Consider the following 20613-nt stretch of genomic DNA (forward strand, 5'->3'; position numbering starts at 1 on the left):
CTGAAAGAAAAATGTGTCCAAAAATCATAAGTCAATTCCATAACTACACCGTTATCATGGCGCAAAGCATTTTTTGCCTGATGTGTTTAAGTGAGATTTTTCTGGTTTGAAGGCACTCTCGTGTTCATTGGTTTTTATATATCATAGTTTAATAAACAGTTAAATATTTTAATGTTCAAAGATGCCTTTGATACTTTGTCATAACCAGCTTATTGGATCACCTAAAACATGTAAAATGCATTTGACAAGGGCAGAAATCAACTGAGGGGTTTAGCAATGTTCCTGTTAATGAGATTACAGCATTTCTATGACAACTGTGAACTGGAAATGCTGGATTCAGAAACAAAACAGCTGTATTTTTTCTTTAATCAGCCACAAATAAACACGTGAGGCCTCAGCATTCATGCGATCGCTTTAATCTGACATTACAGGTTTGTGTCCCCTACACTGCTCCAAATGCTTCCTCAACTTCAAAATTCTTTTGGAGGAATAAAGATAGACAAAGCGAGTCCATTATAAGCACATCAAGAGTATAACGCTGCAAAATGAATGTAGAGAGCAGCTCAGATCATTTGGAGAAATGGTTTCCGGTCGTATCTCTGATTGCAGACTAAGCAAAAGCAAATCTGAAATCTCCATTTGCTCTCCACTGCTTCATGAAAGAATCAAATGAGATATTAAAAAGACCTCAGACTTTCTTTCCCGTGGGTCTCTCTTGAACATTTTTGCTTTGTCAAAGCAATTCCATTCCGATCAATCGGCGATCATCACAGCCTTTGTTTGCAAATGAAGTGAGGGCTCTTTAAAGCTCAATAATGCATCACAGATGGGTTAAGGGAGTTTCAATTGTATTATGACATAAAAAACATCTTCTCTTGGGTTCTTAACCATTACACACCAAAGCATAGACAGCATATAGAAACGCTCCCACTCTGTTGTCTTGTTCCATTAGAGAAGAGCTAAAAAAAAAAAGCTTTATTAGTCTGTCACTCGGTCGACTCTCATAAAATCAATTTCCACATTTCACCTTACAAAAGAGGAAAAAACTCTCGACATGCTCTCAGAACAATATGTCGGCTTCTTCTCATTTCAAACATAAGAACCATGTAGGAAGGGATTTGAGTCCTGTGGAACCCGAGGATATAGGGAACGAGATAGCCTTCGCAAAAAAGCTTACACTAGGGGAGCAAATCACACCATTCGTCACAGAGATTCCCTCGTTCCCGGGCAGAGTGTCCATGCCATGTGTTCTCAGATGAGCCTAATTTTGCAATATATGAGAGAGCCACCAAGTATGATCCTCTTGGGAGAAAGTTGGAACAGTTTCTGGACAAATAATGCATAGTTGTTCACACTTGTTTAAAGCTCCCTCTGCTTTTGTTTGCTTAAAGGAAAAATGTGCATGGGTTTTGTGATTTGCTGTGGGTAGAATTCTGATCATAAATGATTGCGGTTGCCAATAATGCCCAATCACAGCCTAGTCTGTGCCAAGCAGTTCTCACTGTAGTTGTTTCTCCATGCTTTTGTTGTAGCAAACACACACAAAAAAACACTGATTACACAAATGTGCTCTCTTATCTTTGTCCAAATTGAGCTTGATCCAACAACAGTGTACTCTCCAGTTTTTCTGACAAGCAAATTGGACCCTCTGAGTCACAACTCATGCATATGCAATATCTAGTTACAGGGCTGAAAGGTCATGGTGGGGTTAAAAGCTACACTGGGGGTCAATAATTAAGATTATTAATGTTTTTGAAAGAAGTCACCAATTCTGCATTTACTGAACTATTTAAAACATTATTACTATATTAATATATTCAAAATATAATTTATTCCTGTGATCGCAAAGCTAAATTTTCAGCAGCCATTACTTAAATCATTTTTATTATTTAATGAAAGCAACTTTAGAAGAAAAGCATTTATTTAAAATAAACATTTTGCTACATTTGTAACATTATAAATGCCTTTACCATCACTTCTGATCAAATGAATATTTATTTACTTATTTTTTAATCTTACTCCAAATTTTTAAATGGTTGTGTATCACAGTTTACAGAAACATATGAAACAGCACAGCTGTTTTCAACACTGATATTAATAATAAATGTTTCTTGAGCAGCAAATCAGCATATTAGAAGGATAATGTAACACTGAAGACATTAAAATAACATTTTACAATACATTCAAATAGAGAACTATGGTGCCCCTAAGATACCATGGTCGGTTCACTTAGTTTTATCATGGCCATGACATAATAGCTCATGGGAACGTGATAATATGTCATGGCCACAAGATATTAATTTGATGGAACATCATATTAACCGGTCATATACATTACATTGATAATGTAAGAATTTCTATAAAAAATAATACATTTTCTTTTTTTAATTCAAAATAATGAATAAATCTCTGGTAATCCTGGGGTTGCTATGGGTCCACAAGTTTAATGTGTAAACGAACCTGCGTGACGGAGGTTCGTTTACAAATTAAACTTGTGGACCCCAGAGAAACAAGTCATTCCCTCAACAAAGCATCTCGAGGCCACAACATAATATCACGTTATTATATCGTAGCCACAACAAAACTAAGTGAACCGACCATGTCATCGTCGGGGCACCATAGAAAACATTTATTTTAAATTGTAATAATATTTACAATATTTCAGTTTTTACTGTACTTTATCAAATAAATGCAGCTTTGTTGAGTATAAGAGACTTCTTTTTTAAAATAGTAAAACAAAATAGCTGATTTGTTGTTGTTCCAGGAATTCCAGAGTATAGTTCAAGGATGTTGATCCAGGAACATGTCATGCTTGTTTAAAGCACTGTAAGATGGAGAAAATACACATATATATGAAGGCTGTGTCATTCAGAACCGAATTAAGAATTCCTTCTACATTCCAGATCAATTCCTGAGTTTGAAGTGAGGTAGCAAACAAGATGCAGAACTGTCATTCAAGATTGCATGTAAGTAAGAACAAGATGAACTGAAAATCAAAGAAATTCATATAGCTATTTTGACAAATTATATCTAATTGGTTTTTTTTATCATCCTAATGTTTTCATTATCATAATGTTTAATCATCCTCATGGACGGAGAGAATGACAGAACAAAAGACAGCAATAGAATGATAGGTAGAACGGTAGACAGATAAACTGACAGACAGAGTAATATATAGGTACAATGATAGAATGGTATACTATACCATAGAAGATACTATAGATAGAAGAACAGAACAGTAGATAGAATGATACACAAAACAATGTAACGACAAAACAATAGAACAACAGAATGATCGATAGACAGACACACAGATAGAAAGATAGGACAGACTCACTCACTGTCATGTGCTAAGATGAGTTCTCACCTCAAACAGCCGCAGGACATTGGCCACCATGATGGACACTGAGCTTCCTGACGCCCCGATCACACCCACCACGCGCTCAGGCTTGCGTATGATCGGTTGTTCGCCATTGGAGCAGCGGATGTCAGACGTGTCTTTCTGAATGAGGGCCTGGACAAATGTCAAAGACTGCTCTAGGGCGTAAGTGTCCCTGGAACACGTATCGAGGATCCGGGCCCCTAGCGTGATGTTGGGCAGCAGTTCTGGGTCACTGTTGATCTGGTCAAGTGCGTACAGCATGGCCTCCAACCGGTGGATTCCTTTCTCCTTCTTTATTTCTCCACAAGGTACTCCTGCATGACCCCTGGCATGGACAGGGAAAAGGCCCCCCAAGGTGATGTCCCCCGGGATTTTGATGGAATGTGGGTGCGAGTGCTGGTGAACTGACAAACATGGGTTTAGCCACACCCACAGAATCCACAGGAGGCGTGGCCATGTGGTAGAGTGACAGCTGCTCCAGCTTAAAACCCGGAACATCCCGACCTGATGGTCCAATGAGAACAGAGGAGGATGTGATGTCATAATGACCAGCAATCAAACACGCAAGTGTTCATCCACTATCTGAGGAACCTGTCAGAGATAAACAGAAATATTTAATTGCCAATTATTTAAGTTTTAGAGAAATTATGATTGCAATTTCAAATGCTTTTTTCTCTTTTTTTGTTTGTAAGGCTGCACAATATAGATTTTACTATAATAATAATATCTAATAATAATAATATTAAATACAAATGTTAAATTAAATAAAATTCTATTATAAATGAAAACATTAAGTACGGATATAAATATTTATAAAATAATATATTTAACAAAATAATAAAATAATAAATATTACTATTATAAAATTGCACTTTAATAAAAATGTACAAAAAAATGCATATATTAAAAATATATTTATAATACAAATGCAAATATGTAGTCTTCATTTCTAAATATCCAGTCTTAATAACTAGTATTTATATTTTTTACTTTTATTTCTTTATTGTGATTTTGGTTTTATTTCAATAATTTACTCAGCCCTATTTCTACTTTTTAAACTCTTGCATGGAAGTTTAGCATGTACTTTTGACTTGGGCCAGTAAATAATCAACATGTCAGAAGCTTGAAACTCTTAATGTCACTTTTGCAAACCTTCTGAGTTTTAACTCTTCTATTCTTCTATTCTTGTAATGCTGAACTCAGTAGACTCACAACACTCTCGTGACAATGATTCCACAATAATGTTACATGGAAAAAGCATTGGAACACTAAAAAAGTCATTTGAATTTCTAGCACTCTCTAACTATTCATGCAAAGTGGATAACACATCATAAACAAGACTAGATACAATGTGCTTTAAAGATGCAGACTGTAAATGGAGAATGATATAGTCTGGCATGTGGTGAAGCTCCGGGGAATGGAGCCCAACTGTTCTGATGCGTAGCGATTGTAAGACCAGCTATGGAATGAATGGCTCTCCAAAGGGTTCAAAGGTCAATGAAAGACTGAATTTGTTTAGAAAGCAGAGAGAAAAGATGGAATTGAGCTAAGCGAGAGACTGTAACTAAAACTTCAATACAAGAAAAGTTAACTTTAATGTTGTGAGCGTATAGAAATAAAGCTCTAGTCTATAGGATGATCATACAGTTACTCAGAGATGCAAAGAGAAATGCACTGGGGAAAAACAAAACAGACCTGTACATGAACAAAAAGACATGATGAATCATCATGAAAGTCAAGATGAAGTTTCTTCGATTATTTTCAGCTATGTTGTCCCTGTAGACTTTCAGAAAATACAGTGTTCAACAGTGGACATACACGCTTGTTATCTGCCTGAATCAACAAATGTAAGTCTCTAATGATTTTGTTTCATAGATTCTCTGAACAGGGTTGTTTAACTAAAATAAAATAAAAAATAAAACACTCAACTAAAACTAAAAAACATTGCAATTAAATTAACATTAAAAGAATAATTTAAATAAAACATAAAGAAAATATATTTTTGACATATATAGACATAAAATAAACAAACGTTTATAAAGATAGAAAACACAACAACACTGAAGCATTAATAAAAATTAAAAGAAGAACAGAAAATATATACAATTCAAAATATTAATTAATATATTTAATTAATAGAAAACAATAACAGTAACTCAATGATACTATAATAACACTGCTATGAAATGTATGCATCCTAACTACATATATTTTTTATTTTTTTTTCTTATTATTTTTAAAAATATATTTCATAATAAAAATATAATAGTAAATAATATTATTTCTTAAATATTATCATTTGGCAAAGTTTGACTGGAAATGACACAAGTTGAGAAATATTAACTTTAATTGCTCTTTGCTTTCTTACATATGGCTTATTTGAACATATTTTGTTGTATAATTGGTAACCATGCATTACTTTTTGAAAAACATTATTAGGTCAAAAGTAAAAACATGAAATATAACCATAACAGCCATATGATTAGTAGCAAAAGAATTAAGGTAAAAAGCTTAATATGACCTTCAGAGTTATACATCACCCTCTGGACTGATTACTGAATTTTGTATACAAACTGTAATAATATTACATTTACGTTATAGAACATGCAGTGTAGCGAAAGATCTGACAATTTAGAATGCTATTGTGTGAATGTTTCTCATGACACACTGTATACTGTTTTAAAAAATAGGCAGTACATATTGTGCAGAATGCCGTCAACAGTACACAAGAACCCCATTGCGAACACAAGCCATGGTTTATGCACGAGAGTGGAAGGATAAATCATTGGAGCTGAGTCTGACAGCTTTCAGAACCTCTTAGTAGCGAGGCATTACATTTTGATGAAAATTTTACATCACACTCCAGAGCACATAGCTGTAGCGGCGGCATCTGTTTTTGCTGCAGTTGCTTCGAAACTGCAACATCTACTCAGTCAGGTGTTATGCAGCAACTTCAGATATCGAACGCTGCTGTTCCCGTTCCTTGTGAGCCCTGATTGCATTTACAGTAGAAACTGGAGATTGAATTTGCTTTGAGTAGCCTAATCAAATCTTATACCGTTCACATGCTCTTTTTCGCCAGCTTGTAGGCCTGCCTGCCTGCCAAAGGGTTTCCCTTTGAATTCATTCAGCTAACACAAATCAGATTGAATATCTATCGTCTCCCTAACTGTCATCGACAATTTGTTCTTTATTATCTGGAGATGTGTGTGCTTGAGTGTACCAAAGCACCCCACTGCTATTTCTGAAATTAAAAGACACATTTAATATTGCAAACTAATTGTTTTGAAAGTGGGTTCATTTCCACATGAGAAGTAATCTGATTCTGGGTTGGCACTAAAGTGGCAGTGGCACGACGTCAGATGATAATCGAAGGAGACAAGCTCTTCCCTGCACTCTCTCTGGTAAATATCATTTTCACGGTGATAAAACATCATTTGAAGCTGTTAAACATAATGGGCTGTTTCAATAATCCATGGTGGCATCATGTAATCACAGTAATCACTGTTTGTGAAGTGCTGCGTGCGGTTGGCACTTGCAGTGCAGTGAACGCATAGGGTAATGTGGCATTAATGTAAACGCAAGATCCCTTTGTGCATTCAGAAGGGGCAAATGGTTTTCACAGGACACATCCCAATGGTGATCCCAAACAAACCTGTAAACAAGCTATAAAAGCCACCGATGAAAAAAGCCCACCCCAAGTGAATGATAAAAAGCGGCATGTTTATGAGGCATTTCAAAGGGAGAGGAAAGCACTTTCTAAATCATTTGCACATCAGAGACAGCTAATATGCAGTCAATAATAGCAGTCTGCAGACTATTATACTGGATTTCTGTCATTCACTGCAATAATTTCCTTCAATATATGCAATTAACTTAAGTATTATATGACTCTACGGATTTGATTTAAAGTAGAAAGATTGGCCTCTTATCTTATCTTAATTTCTTATCACAAATTCTTTAATCCCTCTGCCAAAAACATGATATAGTTTTATATCGTGTTCAACCAAAATCCCAATTTCATTTCATAGTCTGCAAACAGAGTCTCAGTTAATGCTTTTTAAAATTCATCAGCTGAAACTATTAATGCCCATTCGGGTGTCTGGGCTGGTGACAAATGGTGAGGTCATTCCCAGCGTGACATACTTATAATGTGATCACTCTTCAGAAATGAAGGGTTGGAATAATGGATAATACAACAAATCATTGGGGGAATTTTTTCCTTGGTAATAGACCTAAATCTTGCAGCTGATATCCATTAGGAGCCGTTAGAGAGAAGTTTGAGGGAACTCGTTCCGAAATGATAGACTAGACAGAGTCAAAGTGACCCAGCACAAAAAAGGGTGTCAATGTACCTGGATTAAGATGGACCATTCTGCAACAATGAGGTCAGCGGTTCAGAAATAAGCTGAGGGTCTTTGCAATAGACTGTCCATAATAGTTGTAACGGACACAGGGAGTATTTTGAAACCTCATTCATCTTCTTGTTCAGGAAATAATGGACAGAAGAAATTCAGCAAATCCCGCATTGTGCAGGGAACAATAAAGATGCGCAGCCCAGTCTGAAATACTGCATACTTTGGTGACGTAATGGTGCATAAAATGGCAGGTAATAGTCCGCATCAGGCAAAAGGGTGCATCGAGGGTGTGCTGCAGCCTTAAAGAGATCCCTTCAAAATCACAAAATGGCAACTAAGCTATGGTCCCGGATTCACTGACACATACAAGAGATCACCATCACAAGAAATATGCTCTATGTCAAACAACCAATGCTACTGTACATGCACGGCTTTTTGGTTACAAAAATGTAATTCCTAAAACAATCTTATAAGGATGTGCGATATTTGGGAATTTCTTGCTACCTAGTCAGCATTCTGAAAAACTCAAATATAGAGTGCCGAAGTAAAGGTATATTTTTGTAAGCCTACACGCGTTACAATCACCCTGTTTCCCCTAGACATAATGCAATTTCCATTGGCTTTTGGATTATTGCAGGATATATACTTCTTACACGTTTAATCTTCACAAATGAACACAACATTTATAAATGATGGAGATAAACATAGGCTTTAAACGAACACATGATCATATGACTTTCTAAAATTCTAAAATCATTTTATTTCTTAATCATATGGGGGTATTTTTGATGTTTTTATCTTAGAATAAAATGTGAAAATATCTTGCGCTTGTATTCAACAGCAACCAAGGCATTGAACCAAAAGCCCATTCAAAAAACTCACTGACTTCGGCATAATTTTTTTTGGTGAACTCACATTATCAATTTCAAACACTTAGTCCTTTACTCAGTCCATATATTTTCTCAAGCCCCCTTTTCCAGGAGTTTGATTGACAGGTGATCTGATCAATCATAATGCTGAATCTGCCTTTTTGTCCAACAAACAAACCAGACAGGAACAGTGTTGTCAGATTGGGCAGGTTACTTATGCGACTACATAATTAAGTTGTGTTGCGCCTTATTTTGTGTAAACAGCCAAATCCATACAAAATTTGTTTTATATAATATTAGTTGCATACAAAAGTTTCTGTGCTATTTCTGAACCTGAATATTACTGTTATACCTACCGGAAAAACTAAAAGCACAGTTAATTGTAGTTGCATCTTGTTAATGTAATTTTTTTATTATTTTTTTATTTTTATTTAATGTATATGTTTGTGTTATTTCTCATCATTTATCTATTCTTATTTTATTAAAGGGGGGGGGTGAAATGCTATTTCATGCGATGCGATGTTGTCATCAAACTGCACTTTCCACATGTACAGCTTAAAAAAAAAAAAAAGACAACAAAGTGGAACTTAGTCATTTTCCAAAACCGCTAAGCAAATATATACAGTTTCAGTACATACCACATAGAGACGTCGTTGCTGATGCCGCTCTTGTTAAATTTCAGCCTCTGGATCTGATTCTGGATCCTAAATATAAGCTGAATCTGACTGTTAGCCATGGTTTGTTTTGGATGATGGTTTTTCCCTCACGGTAATGTCACAGCTTCCAAACCCTCTCAACTCAAAAGCCTACTGGCGCTCGTGATTCTTTAGCTCCGCCCACATGTCACGCCTCCAGCCGGTCGTGTTTTTCCAGGAAAAATCGGTACAGATCTTTCTCTTATAAATATAATAAAACTAAAGACTTTTTGGAGTTATGAAGGATGCAGTACTACTCTATAGGTACTCAAGATTAACAGGAGATTGAGTGAAAACGAGCATTTCACCCCCCCCTTTAATGACTGTTTACTTGTCTTTTTAGTTCAAATGAATTCAATTCAGAGTTTGAAATCAAAGTTCTTTTTAAGCATCTTCCCCACAATATAAATATGAATTAACAACTTTATAAATTCAAAAATAACAAATACACTGGGTGACAAAACATTTAGGTTGGGTGATTGTAGTTTAAAAATATGTCAAAAAATGATAACAGTCACCTAAAGGGGGAATACGCCCATTTTCCAAAGTGGAATTAAGGCTTTACAGGTGCATCTAAATAAATGAGAATGTCATGGAAAAGTTCACAGAAGGTCATTGCTGAAATGGCTGATGGTTCACAGAGTGCTGTATCAAAATATTTTCATAGAAATTTGACTGGAAGGAAAAAGTGTTGTAGGAAAAGGTATACAAGCAACAGGGATGACAACAGCCTTTGGGAAGATTGTCAGGAAAAGCAGACTCAAGAACTTGGGAGAGCTTCACAAGGAGTGGACTGAAGCCGGAGTCTCCGCATCAAGAGTCAACACACTCAGACGTTTTCAGGAAAAGGGCTACAGCTGTCACATTCCGAGAACCAAGCCACTACTGAACCAGAAAAAACTTCAGAAGCATTTCACCTGGGGTAAGGAGAAAAAGAACTGGACCGTTGCTCAGTGGTCCACAGTCCCCTTTTCAGATGAAAGTAAATTTAGCATTTCATTTGGAAATCAGGGTCTGGAGTCTGGAAGAAGGCTAGAGATGCACAGAATCCAAGTTGCTTGAAGTCCAGAGTGAAGTTTCTGAAGTCAGTGATGATTTGGGTGCCGTGAGATCTGCTGGTGTTGGTCCATTGTGTTTTATCAAGTCCAAAGTTAATTCAGCAATAGATCAAGCACTTTATGCATTCATCTGCTGACAAGCTTTATTGAAATGCTGATTACATTTTGCAGCAAGACTTCAACACCTGCCCACAGTGCCAAAACCACTTCTAACTGGTTTGCTGACCCTGATATTACTGTGCTTGATTGGCCAGCCAACTCACCTGACCTGAACCTCACAGAGAATCTATGGGGCATTGTGAAGAGGAAGATAAGTAGCATTTGACAAACAATACAGAGGAGCTGAAGAACACTATCAAAGCAACCTGGGCTTCAGTAACACCTCAGCAGGTGCCACAGGCTGATCGCCTCCATGCCACGCAGAACTGAAGTAATTGGTGGAAAAGGAGCCCCAACCAACTATTGAGTGCATAATTAAACCTGCTTTGGAGATCTTGAACATTTCTTTTTTGTAAATCTTTTGAAAAAAATAATAATAATTTTGAGATACAGAATTTTTAATTTTCTTACAAATTTTCTTGCACAATTTGCAAAACAACAAAAAACAAATCTGTTATAAAGGATTTCAGAAGAATTCTTGCTGATTTGTCTAAGGCCCTCTTACAGAGCACACACATTATCAGATGAAGATCACACACTGTGAATTCTTGACATTATGTGAGAGGGCACAGGGAGCAGCTACAACACTTTTGAAAACATCCCTGATGACAAATGACATTCTTACCACAAACGGAAGACTTTTAAATGCTGACCTCTCATGCACAGAAGCATGACACAGCCGACAGGGGGTTCAGTGCTGCAATGATAATTCAAAGAGACTCGACAGACCTCATAGCATGGATTAAGAAACTAGGAATTCATCCTACAGGACATGGAAAGCAGATACAAAGGAGCTTTAAGACAAATGCATAAAAGTTCTACACTGCAATGGGTGTCAAAGCCTTACAAGAGCTATTGAATTCCTCTTTTTTTTCTAATCGTGATGGACACGTCAAAGCCTATATGATAATCTACATTATGAAATAATGCATGCATTAATGCAAAACTTCAGATAATTATGCATAGTGCTCACTACCCACTGAATTCTGCATAACAGAGGCATATCAAATAAAATAAAAAAGCCAAACAGAATATTGTTGATAAATCACACATTTTTAAATGTGAACAAAATTATTATGGCTTTTTTTCTCAACAGAAAAAAGAGAGAGAAAAAAAACATTTCTTAACCCCAGTCCATTTTGAGACCATTGTTTGGGCTATATGCAAACATTGTGGAATATCTGTTATTTCAGCAGCATTTGAATGGCAGTTTCATTTACAGTCACTATCAAGATAGCATAAATACATTTTAAATATGATAGAAATGATTTAAATTTGAATAAAGTTGAAGGGGTTGCTTATTCAACCTTGTAACAAATAACTTTGTTAAAACGACCATCAGACAATTAAAAAAAAAAACACTGTTAGATTATACAATGCCAAACACATTTGTTTTGCCTATGCACTTAATACGGAGATATAATCTCATAAATTTAAATCATAAATATATTATGTATATGTCATTATGTATATCATGGTATGAATGATTACCATATGCATTTAACATGTTCAAGATATGTTTATTGTACTTCAAACAAAACGATAGTATGACCAATACTGGTGCCCCAAAATGTATATATAAATAAATAAAAAAATCACTTATAGCATGACATTTTTGTCCGTGCATTTTGTTAATGTTATAATAACTTAGAAAATACAAATTGACAGAAAACCGAACAAACTTTGTGGAAGCAGACGACATAGGATATTGAAAAAATAAAATAAAATTGCACGACACAAATATAAACATTCTAGTCCGATTTTTTACCTGTTCATCCTGATGTTGAACTTTCTCCAGGAGTCTGTCGAGACATCCACGACGTCTCCTCAAACCTTCGAAGACATAACGACTCGCTAAAACCACCTGAAGCTTTGGCAGTTGTTTAGTTTGCCTATGACCTGCTGAGACCACCTATGACCTGATTACAGAAAGCCCAGAGCTCTTCTTCATCGTTTCATTCATTCATTCAGTCAGTCTTGCGTTCCGCAGCTCAGTCCGCGTCCTCGCGCGCGCTCTCTGTCTTTTCACCATGAAATGAGATTCGCATCGAACATACAATATTTCTCAACACTGTGCCCGTGTGCCGCTTCTTATCTCTATCAAATCTCTTAAAAGCTCAATTCCCCCTCCCCTCTCTCTCTCTCTCTCTCTCTCTCTCTCTCTCTCTCTCTCTCTCTCTCTCTCTCTCTCTCTCTCTCTCTCTCTCTTCACTCCATGTATGTTGTCATGCAGCTTGTGCTGGTCACTCTAGTCCTCATGCTCTGTTTGTGGTGTTGCTGTTTATTTTCACTTCTTTTACTGTACTTATATTTTTTTTCTGGGGACCTGTTGGGGTACTTCTGTGGTAAAAAGTAGGGATGACGCTTCAATGGACATTTACTGAGTTTTGATTAGCTCAGAAAAAACCTATTGAAGTCTAGTTTAAAACATGTTATTACTATAGCATATTGGCTATTTATTATTATTTAGAAAGCATGGCTTATTCTGCATGATCATATTCTTACCATACCCAACACCTAAAAATAACTACTACAACATCTACCTTACTATTAATAAGAAGACAATTAAGAGTTTATTGAGGGAAAACTCTTAGTTAGTTAATATGATTTCCCTAATCTTAAGTGTTAGCTTTTTCGTTATTGGTCTTTGTTACCATTACGTTTTTAGGGTCACTCCATTTGACCCAAACAAAATATGCCCTTTCACAAAAGGTCAAAATATATTTTTCACTCATTTGGGTCCTTTCTGTTTTATATACATTTAACACATTTGAATGTATTTTTTTTTTTAAATGAGTAAATCATTTATAGTTGCAGCCCTAAATAAATAAATACAAATAAAGTTATTGATCCATACACCACTGGGGTCTCTGTAAGCACAAGCGTTAAAACATAAAATAGTAAAAGTCAACAGAATCTCAACAGAACATGCATGTCGGGCAAAATAACCATTTGTAATATCTATTAGTTCCATAATATGCAAGAAACAGATACTGGTCATAAAGCAATATCCATCTGTCTTAATTTGGAACCAAGAAGGATCTAATTCTAATCTTGTAAAAATAAAATAAGATTCTGCTGTAGGATAACATCAAATTATTGACTAATGTATTCAGTAAACATCTGCTACATGCAAGGAATCTTACATTTATATATGTGCCAGCTAAATGGGCTCCCCAAACAAGGTTTCTCTCCCTGCACACTTGCACATCTTAAGGATATTGTTCCTTGCCACTGCTATCTTTGACTTGTCGACTGGGGACATCGGGTTCTGTAAAGATGCTTTAAAAGAATCTGTATTGTGGAAAGCGTTGTAAAGCTAACTTTTACATGTCAAATTATGATAAAATTCCATTAGTATTACCTTTAGGATTGTCTCTTTTTTTTTTTTTTTTGCTTCTTTTTTGTGATTTAGTTTAACAACACCATCTGTTTGCTTCAACCTTACAGATGAGATGTGACATCTTATCAAAAGCAGTCTCTCACCTAGTGGCTAATAAACAGATCTGAATAAAAAGCGTCTGGTTTTTGTGTCTAAACACTGAATTGATCACTTTAAAACAACAGCGCCGCATCATCCTTTGTCATCCGAAAGCTAATATGAGGTCTAAATGTTGATCAGAAGTAATGGTTAGAACATCTGCATAAACAGATATAAATCAGAAGTCAGGCTAGACCACATAACTGAACTTTTAAGACATGTGACCCTGGACCACAAAAACCAGTCACACGGGTCAATTTCTTGAAATTGAGATTTATACATCATCATCATTCAAATAAGTTTTCATTCATTTGATGTATGGTTTGTTACGATAGGACAATATTTGGCAGAGATACAACTATTTAAATATATCTAAAATCTGAGGGTGCAACAAAAATAATCTAAATAAGAAATAATCTAAATGAGAAAATCACCTTTAAAGTTGCCCAAAAGAAGTTTTTAGCAATGCATATTTCTAATCAAGTTAAGTTTTGATATATTTACGGTAGGAAATTTACAAAATCCTTGATCTTTACTTAATATTCTAATGATTTTTGGCATAAAAGAAAATCGATAATTTTGCCCCATACAATGTATTTTTGGCTGTTGCTACAAATACTATACCCCCGTGACGTGAGACTGGTTTTGTGACATATATACAATATCACATATATACAATAACTTGATGCTTGTTGTCTATAGAAAGTTTGTCAGTTAAATATATTGAAGATAATTTTGAGATTTCTTTTGATATACATACTTTGGTTTGGGGACAATTAGTAGCTAAATTCATTTGGGGACATTTAAAAACGCCTTTATTTTGGAAGAATTATTAATAATTAAATAATACTTTTTTAAAACTTTAAAAATGCAGAGGGTTTTCTGTTAGGTATTGGTTTTTTTTTTAAGTCGATGGCATGCCTTCTTTAGCTCGTTAAGAAAACATGAGTTTTTATCTTCAGGCTGTTTAAGGGAGGCGTTCAACTGAAAGAAATTCACTGTAAATCTACTTAGAAAAAAACATCTGCTAAATGACAATCTTGCTGCATACTTTCCCACTAAATATACATTTGAGAATGGGCATTGTGGTTGACTTTGATTATAATATAACATATATAGAAAACAGATGGGAAATTAAATAAAAATATATATTTGGAAATATATACAAATCGAGTATAAAATGGTAAACCAAATGTTAAAACAATATGACCAAAGACAACTTAATGATGAAAAGAACACTCAATGTGAAAAAAATAGCAGAAATGCTCAAGTCATGCACGTATTTTAGAATTAAAGAAGAGATCAGCATTCTTCTGGGAGTTCATGCATAAGTAATTCCACTGTTGTATTTTTAGTGCAATCAGAAAACTGTTCAGGGTCTGAAGATATTAAAGTTGCATAAACTCGAGGGGGATGTTCCACGACCTGGAACCTCCTGCTTAACACGCAAGCAGCCATTCATGGTTTACTGTGATTAAAAATCCGTGCCTGAAATATTGCACATACAACTTTTCAAGCAAAGCATTTCTCCAAATACTAAACAGTGTTTTAAATAATAAAACAATTGATACAAGGTTTAAAATAAAATTATTTGTGATGAATGACACCTGTGGTTTCTCTGTTTTGAAGCTGAAGATATCTGACTTTATACATCCACAAAAAAAAAAAATTCACAAAGTTAATACAAGTTCAGACAGGTACCACTTTGGCAAGTTTACTTGAGTTTATTGAACCCAATTTATCTTTGGCGGTATGGTCACTTATGGGGGTTCTTGCTGCCAGAATAATTGAACATACAAGAGCTTTAACATTAACCCCACGGAACCATGAATTTAGAAATACATAATAATTAAGACTTTAATAAAGTCTTTAAAGCAAACGGTGATAATCATGTAGATGTGGCAGTGGTACGTCTATCCTGTAGCCTGGTTATGAAGATGGGTGTCTCTCCGCAAAGAGGTCCATGCCAGCTAAGATTTTTGGAAGCCTTAGTGATCTGAAACAAACAAGACAACAGCCAGAAGGTGCGCAGTAATGTGCTCATGCATATAATAGGGAGGGAGGGAGGGAGGGTTGCGAGTCGTTGAGCATACTTACCGAGCAGTAGTGGCACGTATATATATGTCCCGTGTCTAATAGGAGAGATGTGGTGATTGGAGCGATTTGACAGCTGACCGCATCAGCTGTTCACAGCCTTGCCTCCGTGGCCTGACTGAACTGACGCTGCGCTCGATATAACACAAAAGAAAATAACGTACGTCCTTTTAAGAAAAGCTCAAGCAGCATTTATTTGCAGATGCCATGCATTTCAGCCAAAAGTGTGACGGGTTTTTGGAGCTCCTGTACATCAGGCCTAATAAATAAGCACGTTAAATATATTTTAAAATACATCACTCTGAAAAGTTGGTCTACCAGAAAATGGCTAGTGAATCACTGGGATCATTGTAGGACTCAAAACCTTCACCCTCAGCTCTCTGAACACAGGTCAGCCAAAAGGAATCTGAATTATTCAGTGGTGATTAAAGCACCAAACCATAGCCGAGCACGACCCAGATCAGTTCACTTTCTTTATTTTCATCGATAACCATTGCTTGAAATGGAAAAATATGGCTGCTGGTTGCCTACCCCTTTTTTATTTGAATATTTCTCTTGTTGTCAGACTACCAAAAGCTATGATGCCAACAAGCACAACTCTTGTGATATTATAGCCTAAATATGGCTTTTATAGAGATGTTTGCATCTGTGTTCCCTACATTTGCTCACGTCATAGTGATAGATGTGTTTAGAGGTGGGGTCAGGTAAGGGGGCATCATTTTCATTGTATGACTTAAAAGCACCCACCAGTTTGAAGATGCCCACTTTTTATTGTCCAGAGACGTCTAGATTCTCCAGACTGTCTTATAAGTGTGTACACTGTTCATCATGACTGTGATGCCTCTACAATGCCTCTGGTCTATGTTTATTTCAATGCAATCATCACATATACAGTTACAAGATTACAGTTGGCTTTCTTTCCAGCTGTCATCACATGTAAGTGTGATGATTACATTGGCTTTGTTGCTGAGTTCCTAAAGTACAGATACTGTACAGTGTCAGTTTAAAGACTTTTGTAAACACAAACAGTCTATCCACAATTAAAGCATCCAAACGGCAATATTTAACATACACATAGCAACTGCAATTCAATGCATCCAATGTGTAGACAATATGATTTCCTTACTAAATTCAGTAGAAACTACAACACAAACTGAATCTTTTCAAATGCTCAAAACACACCCGACACAGCGATTTGCTACTGCTCTAGGTTTTTTACTCCTTATTTGCATATGGTTGAGTGTTTGGTGCTATTAATCCCACAATTCACCACACATGTGTTAATCTTGGTTTCCATAATGATCTTTGTTTTCGTAGAGTTGTTAAATTTTGACTTCATTAAAAATCCTGTCACATAATAATAATGCCTAAAATTCATTATCAATAATTAGTGCAACTAGCAGGCTATTCATGTCCTGGGAAAGATTTAAGGAAAGTGTTTGGGAAGCATCATTCCTTTTACTTTGCTATACTAACAACACATAATTACATTGCTAGTGGGATTTCATTTTTTTGCATGTAGCCTACTATTTTGCCTAGCTGTGAGCTTGTGATCGACCCACCATTCACTGTAAAAAATAAATAAATGAAGCACAGACCATCGCTGAGAAATAGATGAATGCCACAAGCATGACCAGCTGCAGCCTGCAGGCTACTAACCACTGACCACTGCATGTGATCATGCGGCATTTGTTGGTTTTCTTACCTATTGCAATTACATGAAATTAAGCAACAACTCGTGTACATTATTTGTGGCCATTCAAAATGCAGAGCATGCGATCAGCAGCCTTTTAAAGCGTGCGAGTTCGACTCACACTGAGATAAAACCTCATGTCGTGGCACATTACGCATTTATCTCAGAGTGAACAGAACCTCCTGCCGTTCAATTGCACATTTACTCTCCCCCCACCTGATCAATATTTAAAATGTGTAAATAAATCATTACCGTACGAAGCCCCTCAGGTACTGGGGAGTTTGTTTGGTGATGTTGTTAGTGTCCACATTTGTGTTTGTGTTGCTTTGCGACTTCACCTTTGCATGTGCGAGTAAGTGCATGTTTAGAAGGTCAATGCACCTTGAGGTATGTGAAATGCACTGGGTGCTTTGATTACTTTGTGTGTGTGTTTGTGTGTGACTCTAACTAGTGTTGCCACAGGGGCCCAGACAGATGGCTCTGTGTTTTATTCTCTCTGGCTCTGGCTGTAGTTATGGATGCTGTTTGAAGTTTGCGATAACAAAGTCATAGCTTGCAATCCCATTTCATTAAACTCTCCCAGTCTTTCCATTAAATGATGTGGTCTGCTTTGGTTTCTTTGGGGTTTTGGTACATTAACAAGACATGGTACAGAAGACAGATCAGAACATAGACCTATTAGAAGAGCATCCTTTACAAACTGAAATGTTTTTTACAAATTGGACTACAGCTTTTGTTATATTTTGCATGATTCCTGGTTATGCAACAGACACAGGGTCTTTTCTTGCTTATATATGATGCATCAAACAAATGCACTGAGTTTTCTTTGTTTGGCTGCATTGCTCGGCTGCTTTTGTTGCCTGTCGCAATCTATCCACACCATCATGAACCATGCGCCGTTTGGTGTGCGTGTAAATTTGGTGGACAGTGTACTGTCAGAAACATGTCTTTAGTTGTCAGTCACCCTTTGCATAAAACAAACACTCGCAAATGTGGTCCTCAAAGGATTTCACATCTGTCAAGCAATTCTGTGCATTTCAGCTGGCCAGGACCCAAATGGACCATGAAGATGAAGCATCATTTAAAATCAAATTTGTTTTAAATATGTCAAATTAGGTTATTCATGCGTATCACATTGCCTCTATGTTAATCGACTTCTCCACTTCTGTACAGATTGTCATGTTAGTGATCGTTTCCATGTGCAATGGCTTGATAAGATAATGCGGCTGCAAACTCTACCCAGATATGTCAATTTTAGTTTGCCTTTGTGTACATAATTTTTTTTATCTCCACTGAATATTACTTTGGATTTTACTTTGGAAACATAATATTCATCAAAACATTCTGCTGGTGTTTTTTATGATCAAAGCAATAAAAATGTCTAGAAAAAATTGAAGACTGAAAGGAATTCATAAGTCTGTATAAAAGAAGTCTCTTGTGCTCACCCAGGCTGCATTTATTTGATCAAATTTTATGAAATATTATTACAATTTAAAAATGACCATAAACTTGTAAAGACATTTACAGTGTTACTAAAAACATTGTTTTATTACTTCTATTACAACAAAGACATTAACCTTTTTTTTATATATTTTTTTGTATATACTGAAAAAAATACTTTTAATATATATATTTCTTTATATAGAATTTTCACTGATATTGTCCAGGAGGAACTGCAGTTCACTGAACACAATAATGGGCATGTTTTCACACTTTATGGGGTAAGTTGTCACAGTGAACATCCCATTTTGCCAAAAAAAAAAAAAAAAAATTATTAACCAGCAATGAATTAATGAAAATTATGATATAGTTTGGAGCAGATAGTTCACTCACACACAATTTAAGATTTTTCTATAGCTGTCAAAGCTCATGTGGAATCTTGCATGAGTGACAGCTAGCCCCGCTCTACTGAAGTACATGGGGTTAAAGAAAAACTGCTCTCTTCGTGGGCACAGGAAGTGTCTAATGTAAGGAGGTGATGGCATCTTCCTCCCCTTAGTGGTTATGCCATTTCAGATGAATCCCTTGAGCCTGTTGCCCTGGTGTTTGGGGTTAAATCTGAAAAGACAGAAGTCCCAGAGTCAGAACTGCTGCAGAGCTCTCTGTAAACCCAAGTCATCCTCTTCAATAATGCAGGAACCCACATGTGACGGGCACATGGCCATGCATTCAGCAAAGCATTCCTGCTGGGGATAATGGCGGACGGGTGCGTTTTTACTCTATTTGAATTCTTCGTAACGTCCCTCTGTTTTCATCATGCCATTATTTATCAGGTCTTCATTAATACCAGTGATGCAATAATTACTTTTTGATGATTAGTTTGAAGTGTGCAGTGGCTGAAAACAAATTAATAGAAAAGACCATTGTACATTTTTCTTTACAAACTGAGACTCATAAATGAATTTATTTTTAGGTATGGGGAACAGTTACATGTTCCAACAGACATAATACCATTAAATGCATTGTATTTCATAGATATTGTTTCAGTTGATCCAAACCCACAGTTACAGTTTTGCATGGACTTCTTCAAAGCATTCAAACATCAAGCTTTAAGAGCAGAAACTTCAAAGTTTGCGGTCTTTCTTCTCAAAGCCAACATCAAGATTGTCTTGAAAGTTTGTTCTAATTGTATCAAATTGTTTGTGATGCAACAGTTGTGTTGCAATACATTAAAATGCATCGTCTAAACAGCATAATATCTTGCAGTTTATTCTTAAAAGCTATGATTGAACAAATTGTGAGTTATGATTTAACATATTGCAGATTATAACAAATTCAGATTACCTGGCCTCAAATATTTCCTTGTGTTTTGTCGCCCTCTGCT

General features: G+C 36.0%; 1 protein-coding gene across 1 annotated transcript in view; it reads right to left on the reverse strand.

Moving 5' to 3' along the window:
* The window catches only part of LOC113107007 (metabotropic glutamate receptor 6-like), a 51550-nt gene extending 38918 nt beyond the window's left edge, over positions 1-12632 (reverse strand). The window contains exons 1-2 of the mRNA XM_026269126.1: positions 12290-12632; positions 3368-3973 (exon numbers count right to left, since the gene is read on the reverse strand). Coding sequence (XP_026124911.1) covers positions 3368-3925 — 558 coding nt within the window. The 5' untranslated portion in view covers positions 3926-3973; positions 12290-12632. The remainder of the gene's footprint in view (positions 1-3367; positions 3974-12289) is intronic.
* Positions 12633-20613: the final 7981 nt, after the last annotated feature.

Source organism: Carassius auratus, chromosome 8 (assembly GCF_003368295.1).
Source record: "Carassius auratus strain Wakin chromosome 8, ASM336829v1, whole genome shotgun sequence".
NCBI classification, from domain to species: domain Eukaryota; kingdom Metazoa; phylum Chordata; class Actinopteri; order Cypriniformes; family Cyprinidae; genus Carassius; species Carassius auratus.